This window comes from Protomyctophum parallelum (assembly GCF_964188405.1).
Source record: "Protomyctophum parallelum genome assembly, chromosome: 10".
NCBI lineage: Eukaryota > Metazoa > Chordata > Actinopteri > Myctophiformes > Myctophidae > Protomyctophum > Protomyctophum parallelum.
This window is the reverse complement of record NC_139704.1, coordinates 15598590-15618096: the sequence shown is the minus strand read 5'-3', so window position 1 is coordinate 15618096 and position 19507 is coordinate 15598590. Positions and strand designations below refer to the sequence as shown.

General features: G+C 44.2%; 1 protein-coding gene across 1 annotated transcript in view; it reads left to right on the top strand.

Annotated features, from left to right (window-relative positions):
- LOC310865530 (long-chain fatty acid transport protein 2-like) overlaps positions 1 to 19507 on the top strand; it is a 32987-nt gene that overhangs the window by 690 nt on the left and 12790 nt on the right. The window contains exons 2-10 of the mRNA XM_083774680.1: positions 1563 to 1710; positions 2873 to 3016; positions 7501 to 7713; positions 9070 to 9228; positions 9785 to 9909; positions 10879 to 11073; positions 16006 to 16096; positions 16978 to 17176; positions 18103 to 18200. Coding sequence (XP_083630806.1) covers positions 1563 to 1710; positions 2873 to 3016; positions 7501 to 7713; positions 9070 to 9228; positions 9785 to 9909; positions 10879 to 11073; positions 16006 to 16096; positions 16978 to 17176; positions 18103 to 18200 — 1372 coding nt within the window. The remainder of the gene's footprint in view (positions 1 to 1562; positions 1711 to 2872; positions 3017 to 7500; positions 7714 to 9069; positions 9229 to 9784; positions 9910 to 10878; positions 11074 to 16005; positions 16097 to 16977; positions 17177 to 18102; positions 18201 to 19507) is intronic.

The window sequence follows — 19507 nt, the reverse complement described above, 5'->3', positions numbered from 1 at the left end:
TTCTCAACCAGTGGTCTGGGGACCACCAGCAGTCCTCAAGGGGTCCCCAGCTGCTAATTGATGTAGAGTTGGTAACCAAATGGACCCTTTTTACTCTTGACACCATCAAATGTGGTCCGTGGCTCAAATGCAGAATAAACTAGAAAAAGTGCCCTTCTGGGCACAGGTCTCCACCAGGTTATCCACAGATCCGTGCAGTTAGAGGTAAAAACACTTTTGGGCCAGTTATAGCGCCACCTTGAGGCTGAGTTGAAATTGTTCATGTGGCATTTCGTCCTCGGCCTAGTGGGAATGTGCGTGCACAATTTCAGGGAAATCACGTGATGTGTTCATGATTTGCAGCATTTTGTTTGAAACTGAGCACTCCTGTGAACTTTGGAAGCCAATCTTAACCAATCAGGATGGAGTCTGAGAAATCTGAAAGACCCGTTTCGTTGAATGGCTCTAGAGAGACTGTGTACTAATTTGCGTGATGTTTGGACAAAATCTGTAGGTGTACTGTGAAAAAACTTGTTTTGCACAAAGCGGCCTCCTGGTGGCGCTATAACAGGCCGTTCTGGAAAGTTTGGGGCAGAGGTTCATGGTTGGCATCCAGGGAGTGTGTGTGCAAAATTTGGCATCGACCGGGTTAACGGTGGCTGAGATTAGCTGTTCACGGACGGACGGACACACGGACACACGGACGGACGGACGGACGGAGTGCAAAACATACTCTCCCCATGCCTTCGGCTGGTGGAGACAACTAGATGAAGTGCTGCAAAAATCCACCTGCTGGTAGCGCTATAACAGGCCAATGTTAAAAGGGTGGGATATATTCCTCAAGCCTAGTAGGAAAGTCTGTGAAATATTTCACATAAATTGCATGCTGCGTTCATGATTTGAGGCTTATTGTTCAAAACAGGCCAATCCTGCAAACTTTGAAAGCCAATGTTAGCCAATTACGATGGAATATAAAATATCAGACAGATCCGTCTTGAACACATGACTATAGAGATAGCCTACTGTGTAACGATTTGCGGGATTTTTGGAGGTGTAATATCCAAAAATGTGTTTTACAAAAGTCGGCCTCCTGGTGGTGCTATAACAGGCCGTTCTGGAAAATCTGGGGCAGAGGTTCATGTTGGCATCTAGGGAGTGTGTGTGCAATACAATTGGGGCAGAGGGCATCGTTGGAATCTAGGGAGTGTGTGCAAATACAGTACATTTGGGGCAGAGGTTCATCGTTGGCATCCAGGGAGTGTGTGCAAAATTTGGCATCGACCGGGTTGACGGCGTCAGAGATTAGCTGTACACAGACGGACGGACGGACACACACACACACACACACACACACGTCACACACACGGATGGACGGAATGCAAAACATACTCTCTCCCCATGCCTTCGGCCTGGTGGAGACAATAGTGGGCCCTGATATGAAAAAGGGTTGAAATTACACCTTTCTAAACTAAATTTGTAGACATGATGTAACAAAGTTTTACTCTTATGTACCTGTAGACAAAATGTAACAATATAGTACAACCTTAAAAACCACTGCATGCACTGTCTGGACTCTGGATCAGGTCAGAAGAGACCCGGACAAGACGTTGGTCCACTTCGAGGGTCAGACACTCTCCTACGGATGGATGGACCAGCAGAGCAACAGGATGGCCAGATGTCTGCAGAGACACGCCTGTCTGAGGGAGGGAGACGCAGTGGCTCTGTTTCTGGGTACGTAGGTGTTGTTCCACCTACATGTGTACTAGGTGTTGTTCCTCTACTGTATTATAGCATTTGGAGATTGTGGAATAGTTGTCTGGCTATTCAAGACAAGTACAAGTTCTATTACTAACAGTCTCTGCTCCTGGGTACGTACAGGGTACGTACAATCTGTTATTCCAGTGCCTCCCCTTAAGCTTTTTCATGTCAAGGTCAAGGTACCCCTAAATGAATGTGTATTTGGCCCCGGACCGCCATCTGAAACGATTTTGTGCCACGGACCCCATACAATATAAGGGGGGGTTTAAAAATGTCAAGAGATATTCAAACTATTCACTATTCACAACTATTTCTCCTACTCCCAATTACTCCCGTTAATGTTGCTTATTTGATCTCTCTCTCTCTATCTCTCTCACTCTCTTATCTCTCAAACTTGGATTTTAGACCTGTGATTGGATTGGTGGGTTATGAAATAAAGCCGGCCTGTGCATCACTAAAACCTTTAATGTATGTTTTTTTATTTGCTTCATAATCAAACTGCACAGGGCAGATATGACAAATAACTTAATTATACAAATAAATTACTGATACACATTTAAACATTGTATATATGAAACAATGTGGAAATAGGCTAGCTGATCTACCAGCTTACAACACGTCACATGTTGTAAGCTGGTAGATCAGCTTATTTCTGCTATTTCTGGAAAATGTATGAGGATTTCTTAAAGGACCACTTGACCACTTTTCAACCTATCTTCATATAATAGGTCCTCACTAAGAATCATGATAAAATGGCACGATTTTTTCTACTCAGTCTGTGTCTCATAGGAGGGCTGTGGGCAGTTTAGAAACCGTCTTCCAGTGACATCATTAAACAAGATTTTTTTTACAAAAATCTTTAGATTTTCATTATCGTGAGAACGATGGCTTCCATCTTCGCATTGCAACTTTTTAGGACTAGAAAGCCTAGTTTAGCAGTTAGCTTGTATTGCCCATCGATGATGTCACTGGAAGACGGTTTCTGTTAAAGTGGTCCTTTAACATGTAAATGATTGGGATGATTATGCAAAGATATTTGTGATTATTATTATTATCTCAAATAATTGCAATTAGGCGATTATGTAATTATTGTGGCAGGCCTAATTATTGTTGTTGTTGCTGTTGTTATTATTAGGCAACGAGCCGTCTTACATCTGGACGTGGCTGGCTCTGGCCAAACTGGGCTGTCCTGCTGCCTTGCTCAACTTCAACATCCGGTCAAAGTCTCTGGTTCACTGTTTCTCCTGCTCTGGAGCCAAAACCCTCATAGCATCTGAAGGTAATGTTTTGACAGGTACATGAGTGTCTTTGTGGTGTAGTGTATCTTGTAGACCAGACCCATTGAAGTAGTTAGACAGGTACATGAGTGTCTTTGTGGTGTAGTGTATCTTGTAGACCAGGCACATTGAAGTAGTTAGACAGGTACATGAGTGTCTTTGTGGTGTAGTGTATCTTGTAGACCAGACCCATTGAAGTAGTTAGACAGGTACATGAGTGTCTTTGTGGTGTAGTGTATCTTGTAGACCAGACCCATTGAAGTAGTTAGACAGGTACATGAGTGTCTTTGTGGTGTAGTGTATCTTGTAGACCAGACTAGAGTTCTCATCGGGCCCGGAATTTGAAGCCCGGCCCGGCCCGGCCCTAACTGGGTCAGCCCGAAGCCCGGCCCGGCCCTAAAAAATACCATAATGTTAGGCCCGAAGCCCTATAAAGCCTGACAAAGAAAAAAAAGAATGCCACGCAGCACGCGCCGTCAGTGGTTCACTGACGGCGCATGCTGCTGCGCTGGCCATGCAATAAAGTGGCGTTCTTTTTTTTCTTTCAGTGTGTGTCTGTGTGAGAGTGAGAATGGAGTTCAATGGACTTATCGCTGAAATAAAGGATTTATGACTGTTAATGTACCATTTCCATATCATTCTAATGGATTCCATTTCCAGTGGTGGTGACTGGTGAGTAGCTCCCCGTTTCCTCTGAAGTGAAGCTATGTCCAAGACCCCAAGTATCGTCCCCGTTCGGTGTCCAAAAGAACAAACATAGCCTACAAAGTTTATAAACCATCCATGCACCCGCTCATGGCGTGTCTCGACAGCTTAGAGATCTGTTATTTTAAATCGGGCACATATAACGAGGAGCGCCGCCGCACTGGACGGCGGTTATAATACTAATCATTTTGTAAATCAAATAGCCTGTAGCCTGCAGTGGACTGTAACATTGCGTGGTCAGATCATACACTACAGAATGATATGGATCGGTTGGTGACTATATGATGTTGATTAGGCCTAATGATTAGGTTATTCATCGCAGCCAGCTGGGTTTAACGAGATGGCTCAGTGCAACTGTTTTTGTCATGTTGCAGTCTATCGTGTGATAATCCGATTGATTTATAAAACATTTAGCATTATGAACTGAAGCTCATTTGGTGCGCCGCAAAACAGAGGCCAGCCAGCGGTATAAACATTAAACAACCACCCCACCGTTCACTTCTCTCTGCCTGCGCAGTCAGTAATCCATTCCAAGCCCCCCGCCTCCACTCCTCCGTCTTCCTCCTGTCACAAGTGAATCGCCATAGCGCAGCCCTCTTCATAATAAATACTTGTAGGCTATATAGCCTACACATTACACAAATAACATAATTGCTATTTTTAATATAATAACATTTTTGAAAAATCACGGAAAATAACTCCCATTTCCACAGTTATTATCAGATTACTACCAGTAAGACACCTAAGGGCGACCTTAGGACCTTAGGCCCCAGCATCCATCCATGTCGCAGGACCGTGTCCCACACACTGACATTCTCCAACGCACTGATTCCATCAGCATCGAGGCAACTTTAGCACAGAGGCAACTCCGGTGGGTCGGCCATGTCTTCCGGCTGCCACTTGCCTCGTCAGGTGTTTTATGGACAGATATTGTCAGCCAACAGGAAGCCTGGTGGTCAAAAGCTGCGATATAAAGACCAGTTGAAACAGACGCCGAAGAGGTGTAACATCAAACCCAATGACATAGGCAGCGGGTGTGTAAGGCTAGGGAAGGCTTAGCCTTCCCAAACATTATGCTGGGTATTTTTTTAAATATATATAAATTATGTGCGCAGCATTATATAGAAGGCTATTGTGTGTGTGTAGTGTGTGTGTGTGTGTTGTCGCTGCCCCCTGGTGATCGCTGATCGGGTAGGTAGGCTATACACTATACAGCAACTGGCCTAATCAGCATATGATTGGCTACTATTGGTATGTCTGTAAACCTCGTCCTTCCAGTCGCTTTGTAGCAAACAGTAGCGTGCGCTGGTTTGTTTTGGGAAACAGCAAAACGCAAAATGTATTTTTCAAGGCCAAGATAAAGTAATTCAGAAGAAGAAACTGTGACTCCTGTGAGTCGGCTGTCAGAACTCAGCACCACCAGTGCCCGCACGGTTCACAGTTCACACCACTGCAGCAACACTGACACGTTCACCGGAGTGGCTGCTGTCTCTGTGCCGTCTGTGAAGAGCCATGAGCCGGGACTCCCGGGAGGGGCAGCAACACCGCCGGGTAATCTACACAGAGTAGTGAGACTACACACTGACTCGAGAAAAGACCCATATCGTCCAAAATAGGCTGATCAGTCGTTGTCTGTGTATAGGCTAATTCATTGGTAAAAGTATGCTAAATAACTAATTTTTAGACCATTTGGGAAATAAATAAATCCATGGCGGCGACAGTCCCCCCCCCCCCCCCCCCCCCAACGCAATTCTGTAGCCTACCCAAAGGTAAAACGCACCCGCCGCCTATGCCCAATGATCTGGAGTCAGCCGCAGCAAATCGCCCACTCTGGCGTTCCTTTTGCTATGAAGGGGTCACACACCTTGAGGAGAACCGCACGCAGCAAAGGATGGCACGGCGCCAGCAAAGACACCTCCGTGCTGTTCCAGAACCACCTCAGACTCCTGATCCAAAGACACCTCCGTGCTGTTCCAGAACCACCTCAGCCTCCTGATCCAAAGACACCTCCGTGCTGTTCCAGAACCACCTCAGCCTCCTGATCCAAAGACACCTCCGTGCTGTTCCAGTACCACCTCAGCCTCCTGATCCAAGCCTCACATGTCCACACTGTGGCATGGTATGTGGCCGTTGTGGTGCCAGAATTGGGCTTCATAGTCATCTACAGTGGCATCGTCGCCAGCAACGATGACCACTGCCAAACCCAGCACAAGGAAGCTACGTCATCTTCGAGAACGATGGACTACCAAGGAGGTGTGAGTGTGTGTCAGTCACAGACAGGCCCAGTACCACCGTGGTAATAATTAACGTGTATTTGTTTGAGGTAAACAAAGCGTTAGTCTCTGGTTTGTCCTCTGATACCCAGGGGACAGACCACCCCTTTTTGGATCCCTGCATTTGCCATAACATAAATGGTTGTCCACCAGAAATAATATCTATGACCCAGTATGGACACACCGATCAATTTTCTTTTGCTGGAAATCCAATATGGCCGCCACAATATTAACCCCCATTAGATATGAGGGGTGAATAGGGCAACATTTTAAACCTGTTTCACAGATCTATCAGATGTTTCACAGATGTTTCAGAGAGATAAAGGTTAAAGACGGTGTTGTTTCAGATGTGTTTGTTTCAGAGGTAACAGTAAAGATGGTGTTTGTTTCAGAGATGATGATGATGCTGTGTGTGTGAGATCAGTGTGATCATGTGTTTGTTTCAGAGATGATGATGATGCTGTGTGTGTGTGTGTGTGTGATCAGTGTGATCATGTGTTTGTTTCAGAGATGATGATGATGCTGTGTGTGTGTGATCAGTGTGATCATGTGTTTGTTTCAGAGATGATGATGATGATGCTGTGTGTGTGAGATCAGTGTGATCATGTGTTTGTTTCAGAGATGATGATGATGATGCTGTGTGTGTGTGTGTGTGTGTGTGTGTGTGTGTGTGATCAGTGTGATCATGTGTTTGTTTTAGAGATGATGATGATGATGCTGCTGTGTGTGTGTGTGTGTGTGTGATCAGTGTGATCATGTGTTTGTTTTAGAGATGATGATGATGCTGTGTGTGTGTGTGTGTGAGATCAGTGTGATCATGTGTTTGTTTCAGAGATGATGATGATGATGCTGTGTGTGTGTGTGTGATCAGTGTGATCATGTGTTTGTTTCAGAGATGATGATGATGCTGTGTGTGTGTGTGTGTGTGTGTGTGTGTGTGATCAGTGTGATCATGTGTTTGTTTCAGAGATGATGATGATGATGCTGTGTGTGTGTGATCAGTGTGATCATGTGTTTGTTTCAGAGATGATGATGATGATGCTGTGTGTGTGTGTGATCAGTGTGATCATGTGTTTGTTTCAGAGATGATGATGATGCTGTGTGTGTGTGTGTGTGATCAGTGTGATCATGTGTTTGTTTCAGAGATGATGATGATGCTGTGTGTGTGTGTGTGTGATCAGTGTGATCATGTGTTTGTTTCAGAGATGATGATGATGCTGTGTGTGTGTGTGTGATCAGTGTGATCATGTGTTTGTTTCAGAGATGATGATGATGCTGTGTGTGTGTGTGTGTGATCAGTGTGATCATGTGTTTGTTTCAGAGATGATGATGATGCTGTGTGTGTGTGTGTGTGATCAGTGTGATCATGTGTTTGTTTCAGAGATGATGATGATGATGCTGTGTGTGTGTGTGTGTGTGAGATCAGTGTGATCATGTGTTTGTTTCAGAGATGATGATGATGCTGTGTGTGTGTGTGTGTGATCAGTGTGATCATGTGTTTGTTTCAGAGCTCAGGGAGGCCGTGGAGGAAGTTTTGCCGACGCTCAAAGAGCAGGGCATCTCCGTGCTCCTCCTATCAGAGAACAGCAGCGTGGATGACATCACCTCACTGTCATCCAATATGATCGGCCAGGAGTCCGAGCAGCCTCTGTCCCGACAGCTCAGAGCCAACGTCACCGTCAGGAGCATCGCTCTGTACATCTATACCTCTGGAACCACAGGTAACTACACACACCTGTCCACACCTGTCCTCTACACCTGTACACCTACACCTGAACATCCACACGTAACTCACCTGTACACACCTGTCCTCTACACCTGTACACCTACACCTGAACATCCACAGGTAACTCACCTGTCCACACCTGTACACCAACCTGTACACCAACACCTGAACATCCGCAGGTAACTCACCTGTACACACCTGTCCTTTACACCTGAACATCCACAGGTAACTCACCTGTACACACCTGTCCTCTACACCTGTACACCTAAACATCTACAGGTAACTCACCTGTACACACCTGTCCTCTACACCTCTACACCTAAACATCCACAGGTAACTCATCTGTACACACCTGTCCTCTACACCTGTACACCTAAACATCCACAGGTAACTCATCTGTACACACCTGTCCTCTACACCTGTACACCTAAACATCCACAGGTAACTCACCTGTACACACCTGTCCTCTACACCTGTACATCTACACCTCAGAAACCACCGGTAACTACACACCTGTTCATACCTGTACATCTACACCTAAGGAACCACGGGTACCTCAGTAAGAATATAAAAAACAGTAGTGTAACATCAATTCAAAACATGTCTGTACATGAAAAGTCATCATGTCATAAGTGACGTGATATCAGAATGCGTGTCGACATGTTCACTAGTGCGGCTCGGAATCTGAGAGATCTAATCTGAGAGATTAGTACGGGAGAACAACTCTAGTAACTGGCACAGGAGGCTGAAAACTGCCTTAAAGACATGCACATCTACAACCTAATAGGCTGGGTGCCTTAAAGACATGCACATCTACAACCTAATAGGCTGGGTGCCTTAAAGACATGCACATCTACAACCTAATAGGCTGGGTGCCTTAAAGACATGCACATCTACAACCTAATAGGCTGGGTGCTGGTTCAACAACAGTGATAGTTCAAGAATAAAAAGAGTCCGCACACCAACTCTCAACAACAACTCTAGTAGTAAGTAACCCCACACCTGTACACACCTGTACAACTCAAGAAGTCATATTTGTACTGTACATGTTTGTTTGCTTGGTTTCCAGGGTTACCTAAGGCCTCATACACACACATCAGTCAAACACATGTTCTGTGTCTTGTCTGTGTTTAATGGCCGCCACATGGTTTGACCAAACATTTTTGGCAGAACACAGCCATCAAACACAAATGTTGGGTCAAACCATGTGACTCCTATTGGAAATGCATTATGGCGGCCATTAAACACAGACAAGACACAGAACATGTGTTTGATATGTGTGTATGGGGCCCTATAGCAGCGCTGGTGATTGTTTGTTTGTTTGTTTGGTGACTGTTTGTTTGTTTTCCAGGGTTACCTAAAGCAGCGATGGTGACTCATGAGAGGGTGTGGGCTGCCTCCTTCATCCAGGCATCGACGGGAGTGACAGCGGACGATGTTTTCTATATCAACCTGCCTCTGTACCACAGTGCTGGGTTCCTTATAGGCATGGCTGGATGTATAGAGAGAGGTAATAATAATAATAAATAGAAACAAAATTTCAAGACATTTTACTGGGTGCCTGCCGCTCGCCAAGTCTGTGCAGCATTTGAGCCACGGACCGCCATTTGATGACATTTAGCCTCTCAGACCCATTTGAGCCACCGACCACCATTTGATGACATTTAGCCTCTCAGACCCATTTGAGCCACCGACCACCATTTGATGACATTTAGCCTCTCAGACCCATTTGAGCCACCGACCACCATTTGACGACATTTAGCCTATCAGACCCTCTAAGGGTCCATTTAGTTACATGTATATATTCTCAGAGTTACAGACCTGTAAGGGTCCATTTGGTTCCATGTATTACACTCTCAGAGTTACAGACCTGTAAGGGTCCATTTGGTTACATGTTAAAATGAATAACTTAAAATATAAGAAAACAAAACAAAGAAAAAGACAAAAAGAAACTCTGAGCATATCAGAAAAGGAGTGAGAAGAAGTAAAAACGTATATACTCCCACCCCTCTGTCATTTAATAATTACTCGCTGATTTTTTCTTTATTTTTTCTTTTTTTACCAAGGTAATACGATAGTTCTTCGGAGGAAGTTCTCAGCCTCTCAGTTCTGGGAAGACTGCAGGAAGTTCAACGTGACAGTGATGCAATACATCGGAGAGACCCTCAGATACCTCTGCACTACCGCTAAGGTCATCCATTACATTGTCTTAGTTAATAGATTACATTATCTTAGGTCATCGATTACATTATCTTAGGGCCGTACAGTAAACCAGGAAGTGAATGGCTGCGCGCGCAGCATAACAGGTCCGGTAGGCGCTGAAGTCAAAATGTGATATGCATGCAAGAACGTACATATTCTTTTTGGTCAGAAGAACATCACGTCGACCATAAATCCATAATTAGTTCAAATGTCCTCCTCCTTAGTTGGGATAACGGGGTTGATATTTGGCTCTGTCACCGACTGGACATCGTACAGTATGAACTGGGTTGCGATCGCGTCCAGAGAAGTCCTGTATTACAGCCAATGAGAGCACAGGACCGCTGTGCTCACTGCTCACAGCACTTCTGTCTGTCTGTCGTGTCGACTGTATCGATAGATGATCAGATGATAATATATAACCTTTATTCCTTGGGTAAATCCCTGTCCTGTGTCGTACATGGTAACTATATTAGCCCAATGTTGCTGTTAAATAGTCTATAAAACCATAACCAACTCATTTCACTTGAATAATGTTGATAAAACCACATTGGAGCAAACTTTTGGACCGTGTGTGTGTGTGTGTGTGTGTGTGTGTGTGTGTGTGTGTGTGTGTGTGTGTGTGCGTGTGCGTGCGTGCGTGCGTGTGCAGAGTTATTTCATGAAAATCAAGATTTAACGTCCTATCTCCCTGCAGCCCACGTAGGCTACACTACACGCTGTCACAAACATTTCCCCGTGTAGCCTGGCTATTCCTGTGCATGCACAGAGAGAGAGTGGCGTCCTCTGTGTTGGTCTCGCGCTCGTATCATCCTGCACGTGTGTGAGATGTAAAAATTAATAAAATAAAAACAAATCTGTTTGAGTGTTGATCGCTCAGGTCTAGCTGAGTGTCCTTTAACCCTCACTTTATGAATTTAACACATTGTGTAAAAAGATGAATCCTTCTCCGTGTTTTCAGAAAGAAAACGAGAAGGAGCACAAGGTCCGGATCGCCATCGGAAACGGCGTGCGGTCGGAGGTCTGGACGGAGTTTCTGAGTCGTTTCGGGGACATAAAAATGAGGGAGCTGTATGCCGCCACGGAAGGAAACATCGGATTCATCAATTACACCGATAAGATCGGAGCTGTGGGGAGAGTCAACTTCCTGCACTCGGTGGGTACTTTGTTTTTGATTGAAAAGGTTGATTGGGGAACATAGAACCTGTTTTTAGTTAAGCCGGGAACATATTATAACCTGAGTGGGGAACATAGAACACAACACAGAGGTACAATTAAGGCTAAAATGATAACATTGGCGTTTTCTAGAGCAAGGATTGGTCTATTTTAATTTTGCATTCAAGATGGAACCCAAAACCGGACACGCATCATACTAAAACAGATTCTGATCCGGTGGCACCCGTCCCAAGCACCACCACTTTCGTCCACCAGGTGGAACTCAATGTGTTAATATTTAATATGTAATATTTCAGAGGTTCTACACATCTATACAGTGTAATATGTAATATTTCAGAGGTTCTTCACCTGCACTCTGATTAAGTTTCATATTTAATCCATTTAGACACGAGGCCGATTCTAAAAAAAAAGGACCCCAAAAAATATATGTAATTGGCCGCCCACAATCTGAAAATATTCCAGGGACCCCACCAGAAGCAAATATTTGAGTTAAAAACGTTCGCTCTGAAAGAATATATATTCAAAGATTTGCCAAATTTTTGCGATTTTTCTTGTAGCGTGGCACCAAGTGCCATATCTAAGATATAACATAATTCTTAAATCCCATCCTGAATGGGTTAATACAGTTTAATGTGTAATATTTCAGAGGTTCTTTCCCTACACACTGATTAAGTTCAGGTTCAGGTTTATTTTTAAACCCCAGTATGCTGCTCGCTAACGTTCAGTCTCTCGATGAGAACAAGCTGGATGACCTCCACAGCCGCTTACGTTCACAGCGGGATATAAAGAACTGCTGTGTGTTTTGCTTCACAGAGTCGTGGTTGAGCTCAAACACACCCGACAGGGCGATACAACCGGAGGGGTTCTCTGTGTTCCGCACTGACCGTTCTAGGACGGTCACGGGCAAGTCAAAGGGAGGTGGTGTTTGTTTCCTCATCAATGACACTTGGTGCACAGACGTGGTTATTGCCTCACAGTACTGCTCGCCAGTACTAGAACATCTCACACTAAGGTGCAGGCCATTCTATCTCCCCAGGGAGTTCCCCTGTGTATTGCTAACGGCTGTTTACATTCCGCCAGAAGTCAAGGCAGCCGAGGCGTTGGATGAGCTGTATGGCGTTATTAGCAAACAGGAGACTATACACCCGGAGGCCGTATCAATTGTGGCGGGGGACTTTAACCACTGTAACATGAAAACTGTGTTACCAAAGTACTACCAACATGTCAAATGCCCAACCAGAGGGAATAAAACTCTGGATCACTGTTACTCCACCATCAAGGCTGCTTATAGAGCGCTACCGCGCCCTCACTTTGGGAAATCCGACCACCTGGCCGTGCTTCTACTCCCTGCCTTTAAGCAGAAGGTGAAGTGTGAGCAGCCCACAGTGAGATCGGTACAGAGCTGGTCCACAGATCACGTTACCAAACTCCAGGGCTGTCTTGATGCGACAGATTGGACCATTTTCAAGGACTCTGCCACGAGTCTGGATGAATATGCGGATTCTGTTGCCGACTACGTCAAGTTCTGTGTGGATATCTGCATTCCAGTACGTTCAGTTCGCTCCTATCCCAACCAGAAGCCATGGATTAACAGTGACATTCGCATCAAACTGAGGGAGCGCACCATCGCTTTCAAATCCGGGGATGTCGAACTCTACAAGCGATCCAGATATGAACTGAGAAAGGCTATCAAAGCCGCAAAGAGACAGTACAGAGTCAAATTAGAACTCGACTACAGCGGATGTGACTCGCGGCGAATGTGGAGCGGACTGCAGGCGGTTACGGGCTATAAACCCAAGTCAGGTAATATCACTGACACCTCCGCGTCTTTACCAGACGAGCTGAATAACTTTTTTGCCCGCTTCGAGGCTCACAACTCAGACCCAGCCACGGCGCAGAGCGCACCTGAGGCGGTGGACCTGCAGGTGACGCAGAGGTCTGTGAGTAAAGCGTTCCAAAAAGTTAATGCTCATAAAGCTGCAGGGCCAGACGGGATAGCCTCTCGTGTCCTTAAGACATGCTATAACCAGCTGTCATGGGTTTACACAGACATATTTAACCTGTCCCTGTCATTGTGTGTGGTGCCATTGTGTTTTAAAAAAACAATAATTGTACCCATTGCCAAGAAAAAACCTGTTACCTGTCTCAATGATTATCGACCTGTTGCTTTGACATCTGTTCTCATGAAATGCCTGGAGAAAATGGTTATCTCTTATATCAAGAGCATAATTCCTGCTAGTATAGATCCTTTACAGTTTGCTTACTGTGCAAATAGATCTGTGGATGATGCAATCTCTCTTGCTTTACACACTGCCCTGGTACATCTAGAAAAGAAAAGCTCTTATGTCAGACTACTGTTCATAGACTATAGTTCCGCATTTAACACTATTGTACCATCTAAATTAGTGTTGAAACTCAGTGGCCTTGGTGTGGGCAGCTCCATCTGTAACTGGCTATTTGATTTTCTGACGGGTAGGCCCCAGTGTGTTCGCATAGGAGAGAGAAGCTCATCCACAATTCTCACCAGAACCGGTGCGCCCCAAGGCTGCTGCCTCAGTCCTCTGCTGTACAGCTTGTTTACGTTTGATTGTGTCGCCAGATACGAGAATAACATCATAATTACATTTGCGGATGATACCACAGTGATCGGACTAATAACCGACGGTGATGAGAGGGCCTATATGAGGGAGATAGAGGATCTAACTCTATGGTGCGATAACAACAACCTCTCACTTAACACCAATAAGACCAAAGAAATCATTGTAGACTTTAGGAAGTCCAAAGGCATCCACACCCCCATTTCCATCAAAGGGTCATCTGTCGACATAGTTGATAACTTTAAATTCCTGGGCATACACATCACAGACACATTCACATGGTCACTCAACAACGAGTACATCCTCAAGAAGGCGCAGCAGCGACTGTACTTTCTGAGGCGCCTTAAATTTTTTGCCTTAAGTACGTACAAAAGGACTAGTGAACTTTTATCGCTGTATAATTGAAAGTGTCTTAACTGGCTGTATCACAGTGTGGTACGGTAACACGACCGCTCAGGATTGCAAGAGGTTGCAGAGGACCATTAAAACAGCAGCTAAAATCATCGGCACTACAGAATTACCCAGTCTCCATAACATCTACACCACTCGCTGTATGAAAAAAGCCCATAACATCATGGAAGACACCAGCCACCCCGCAAATACCCTGTTCAAACTACTCCCCTCCAAAAAACGCTACCAGAGCATCAAATCTCGTACCACCCGTCTCAGTAACAGTTTTTACCCCCAGGCAGTCAGGCTGCTGAACAGCTGACCTTGAACTGTATTGCACTTCACTTCACTTGCACTTTTCTTTTCCTGTTTTTTTGTCTTTTCTTGCACTATAGATGTTTGTTTATGTCCTGTGTATGTAAGACGGAGAGTGCTCTGAGCAAAATAAATTTCATTGTATGTATACTCTGTATCTATACAAATGACAAATAAACCTGAACCTGAAGTTTAATATTTAATACAGTTTTATTGTGTAATATTTCAGAGGTTCTTCCCCTACACACTGATTAAGTTTCATATTTAATACAGTTTAATGTGTAATATTTCAGAGGTTCTTCCCCTACACACTGATTACGTTTCATATTTAATACAGTTTAATGTGTAATATTTCAGAGGTTCTTTCCCTACGCGCTGATTAAGTTTAACATTTAATACAGTTTTATTGTGTAATATTTCAGAGGTTCTTCCCCTACTCGCTGATTAAGTTTCATATTTAATACAGTTTAATGTGTAATATTTCAGAGGTTCTTCCCCTACACGCTGATTAATTTTCATATTTAATACAGTTTTATTGTGTAATATTTCAGAGGTTCTTCCCCTACACACTGATTAAGTTTCATATTTAATACAGTTTAATGTGTAATATTTCAGAGGTTCTTCCCCTACACACTGATTAAGTTTCATATATATATATATATATATTTTTTTTTATCCCACGATTTTGTAACCCATTTTTCACCCCTGTGTCAATCATCTAATGTCATCCTGGGCTCTACACACCCTCCACCAACCTAGTCCCCATATATGGGGGACAAGGGGAGAGCAACGGACTTGAACTCATGCTTCCTTCATGCCTGAGTGTCCAAGTTGCTCCTTTACACCTGACAGGGGGGAGTTTCTCTGGTTGGACGTAGCGCGTGGAAGGAACACGTTATTCCAACCAGTTCCTTTCCCCTCCATCAGGCGCCCCGGCTGGCCAGGGGGAGGCAGTTTAGTGACCAGGATTACTGCATGTTTTTTGTGAGGGTACCTACCCTAGGGGACATGGGGAGAACATGCAAACTCCACACAGAAAGGCCCTTTTGCCAACCCCGCCTTAGGGTATGGGCACTGATGACGCGGAGGAGGAAACACGCCGCCAGCACCCACAGTGTCTCGAGTTTCATATTTAATACAGTTTAATGTGTAATATTTCAGAGGTTCTTCCCCTACACACTGATTAAGTTTCATATTTAATGCAGTTTAATGTGTAATATTTCAGAGGTTCTTCCCCTACACACTGATTAAGTTTCATATTTAATACAGTTTAATGTGTAATATTTCAGAGGTTCTTCCCCTATACACACTGATTAAGTTTCATATTTAATACAGTTTAATGTGTAATATTTCAGAGGTTCTTCCCCTACGCACTGATTACGTTTCATATTTAATACAGTTTAATGTGTAATATTTCAGAGGTTCTTCCCCTACACACTGATTAAGTTTAATATTAATACAGTTTAATGTGTAATATTTCAGAGGTTCTTCCCCTACACACTGATTACGTTTCATATTTAATACAGTTTAATGTGTAATATTTCAGAGGTTCTTCCCCTACACACTGATTAAGTTTAATATTTAATACAGTTTAATGTGTAATATTTCAGAGGTTCTTCCCCTACACACTGATTAAGTTCGATGTGGAGAAAGAGGAACCGGTGAGGAACTCCCAGGGTCTCTGTGTCCCAGCAGACAGAGGTAATGATTTCACTCTGAGCAGTGTTGATTTTGACAGCAAAGTTTGGTTTTAGTTTTTGTCATAGTCTCTTGAATATTCTTCCTTTAGTTTTAGTCACGTTTTATTCACCTGGAATGTTTTAGTGTTAGTCTAGTTTTAAATAAATCGACAGTTGATAAATCAACGGTTGATTTATTCGACTAAGATGAATTTTGTGGAACTTGATGCCGTAATGGCTGATCTTACAGTTGCTGAAAATAGCAGATCTACAAGCTCACAACCCGTCGCAGCGCGGCGCGTTGTTTTCAGCATGCAACCAAGTGCATTTTCAGCATGCAACCAAGAGTAAAATGACTTGTCTTTTATTTATACTGGATCTCTTGTCCACTAGTCTGTTCCTAACATTTTAGTCTAGTTTTTATTTGTTGACAAAACTGTCAATATATTTAGTCTTAGTCATCATAGCTTAGTTTTCATTTAGTTTCCATTTAGTTTTCGTCAGTGAAAAAAAGTAGACGAACATTTTCCTCTTAGTATTAGTCGACAAAATCAACACTGACTCTCGGTGTCTCTGAGGTAATAATTTAACTCCCAGGTCTCTGTGTGACTGTATCCCAGCAGACAGGTAAGAATCTACAAGCTCACAAAGTATTGAGGGTTGAAGTGTTTAAATGTTTGAAGGTAATACACATTATCATGAATCCAACATGCTCATAGAAAAGATCACGTGTAAACAAACCAATGAAAACGATTAAGTATACGAAGATTTTTATGAAAAAGCTTAATCTGCAACACATGTAATGGTTGCTCTCCCCCTCTCTCTCTCTCCCCCCCCCCCCTTCCTCCCCCTCCGTCTCTCTCTCACCCCCCCCCCCCCCCTCTGTCTCTCTCTCTCTATCAGGTGAGACTGGTCTGCTGGTGGGGAAGATCACTAAGATCTCTCCGTTCGTGGGCTACGCGGGGAACCGCCAGCAGACGGAGAAGAAGCGTCTGTTCGACGTGGTGAGGAAAGGAGACCAGTACTTCAACACAGGAGATCTGCTCTGGATCGACCGGGAGAACTTTGTGTATTTTAAAGATCGAGTCGGTGACACGTTCAGGTGAATGTCTCTCTCTCTCAGCCTCTCAACATGTATGATTGCTTGGTAATGCTTGCTTAAAGTGCCCTAAACAAACTTTTAAAAAGGCCATAGATTTGGCTGCCACGTGTCTTCAGTGTGTATATGAATACTCAAATTTGCTTTACATGGCGGGGGATGAGAAAACAAATAAAAACAACTTTATTAGGGGGGAAATCTTAGAGTATATACTTTAAGGGGGAAACACTAAGACAAAGGAATAAATCAAAAACTGTGGAATGAACTACCGGTATCTGGGGAGTGCATTTCACATGGGGTTGGGGCAGACCATTGTCTGACCACGGACTTCCACGCTTTCTGCTTCAGTATGTTTCACATCGAGGACAGCTTGACAGCTTTGTGCTGTGGTGAAATCACTGCAAGCCTCTGGCATTGGACACAACCATGCTGCTATCCACGTGTCCATCCAGCTTTTAAATCTAAATGTCCCATCCATGGAGCAAAAGTGATGTAAGCTCATCATTTGTTTAGTTTGGGTTTTGGCTTTGTTGTTGTCTGACGGAGCTGTAGTGTAGAGTGGACTGCTGCTGCTGCTCGCTCGATGCTGCTGCTGCGGTGCAGGCTTGCCGCAGCCTATTCAGTACTTGAAACGTGCCCAGTGAGAAACGTTCCGCGGTGAAAAAAGGTGCGATTAAATGAGTTCATTTTTTTAACTCGTTAATTTTTCTGTAGTTAATTAATCTAAATGAATGCGTTAAAGTCCCGGCCCTAATTTATTCATGTTCAGGCGGAATATGTTATGTATTTATTCATGTTCAGGTGGAATATGTTATGTATTTATTCATGTTCAGGCGGAATATGTCATGTATTTATTCATGTTCAGGTGGAATATGTCATGGCTTTATTCATGTTCAGGTGGAATATCTTATGTATTTATTCATATTCAGGTGGAAAGGAGAGAACGTGGCCACCTCAGAGGTCGCAGACATTCTCACCATGGCGGACTGTATCGCTGAGGCAAATGTCTACGGGGTCAAAGTTGAAGGTAAATAAATGCAATTTGGACTTAACATCCATAGATCTGAAAAGAGGCAAATAATAGATGTAACATCCTAGCGCCACGCATCGCCAATGGGAAGAAGGCAAAAGCGGGAGGGCGATAGTGTTTGGGTTTGTTTTACTTGGAAAAGCAAACATGGCAACCCATGATGTTTTCATATACCCAGTTGCGTGGGAAGTGCAAACGTGTTGCCTAACTTTTATCAACACATTGACTTCGCCACACGAGGTAAAAATACCTTGGATCATTGTTATTCTCTCCTGAAGGGAGTGTATAAACCCCAAGTCCTTCCTGCTATTGGGGGGAGTGACCGCGCTGCTATTATACTGAGACCAGCGTATGTCAACAAACGCCGGGGGCGCGCACCGGTGACGCGGACGGTCTCTCGTTGGACAGACCAGTCAGAAGCTGCGCTGCAGGTTGCACTGCATGACGCCGTCTGGAGTGAGTATAGCAGCTCAACCCCCATAAGTGACATTAATGTTTTCACTACGTCTGTACTAGAAACTATTTGTAAGACAACAGAGGCTGTAATCCCCAAGTCCACCATTAGGATATTTCCAAACCAGAAACCATGGATAATTAGGAATATCCGCGAGGCTCTGAATAGGAGAACAGCCACTCATAAGTCATGGCTGGTGACGGGCAATAAGGATGCCTATAGAGCAGCATGTTACGACGTGCGGAGAGCAGTGAGGGATGCCAAAAGGCAGTATGGAGAAAAGGTGGATCTACAGTTTCAACAGGGAGACTCTAGGAGTTTGTAGAAAGGGTTGAGGGAGATGACAGACTATAAGGCACCTCCCCCCTCCTTGGAAAATGCTGACATGTCTCTGGCAAATGAACTAAACATCTTTTATGCACACTTTGATACCCTTGGTAACAGGCAGGTCAGTGCAGATAGAGCAGAGACAGTCAGAGAGGCAGAGGATAGCCCTCTCACAGTATCTGAGCATTCGGTGAGGAGGATGTTCAGTAAAGTGAACATCAGGAAGGCTGCAGGACCAGATGGCATTGCAGGACGAGTACTGAAAACATGTGCCGACCAACTTGCACCAGTATTCACAGCAATATTCAATCACTCTCTGGCCCAGTCCATTATTCCCACATGCTTCAAGGAGTCCATTATTATACCTGTACCCAAGATCCCAAAACCCAGCTGTCTAAATGACTATCGCCCAGTAGCGCTAACATCAGTAGTGATGAAGTGCTTTGAAAAGCTGTTTAAAGGCCACATTTCCTCCCTACTGCCAGGGTCATTTGACAACCTACAGTTTGCCTATCGTCCCAAT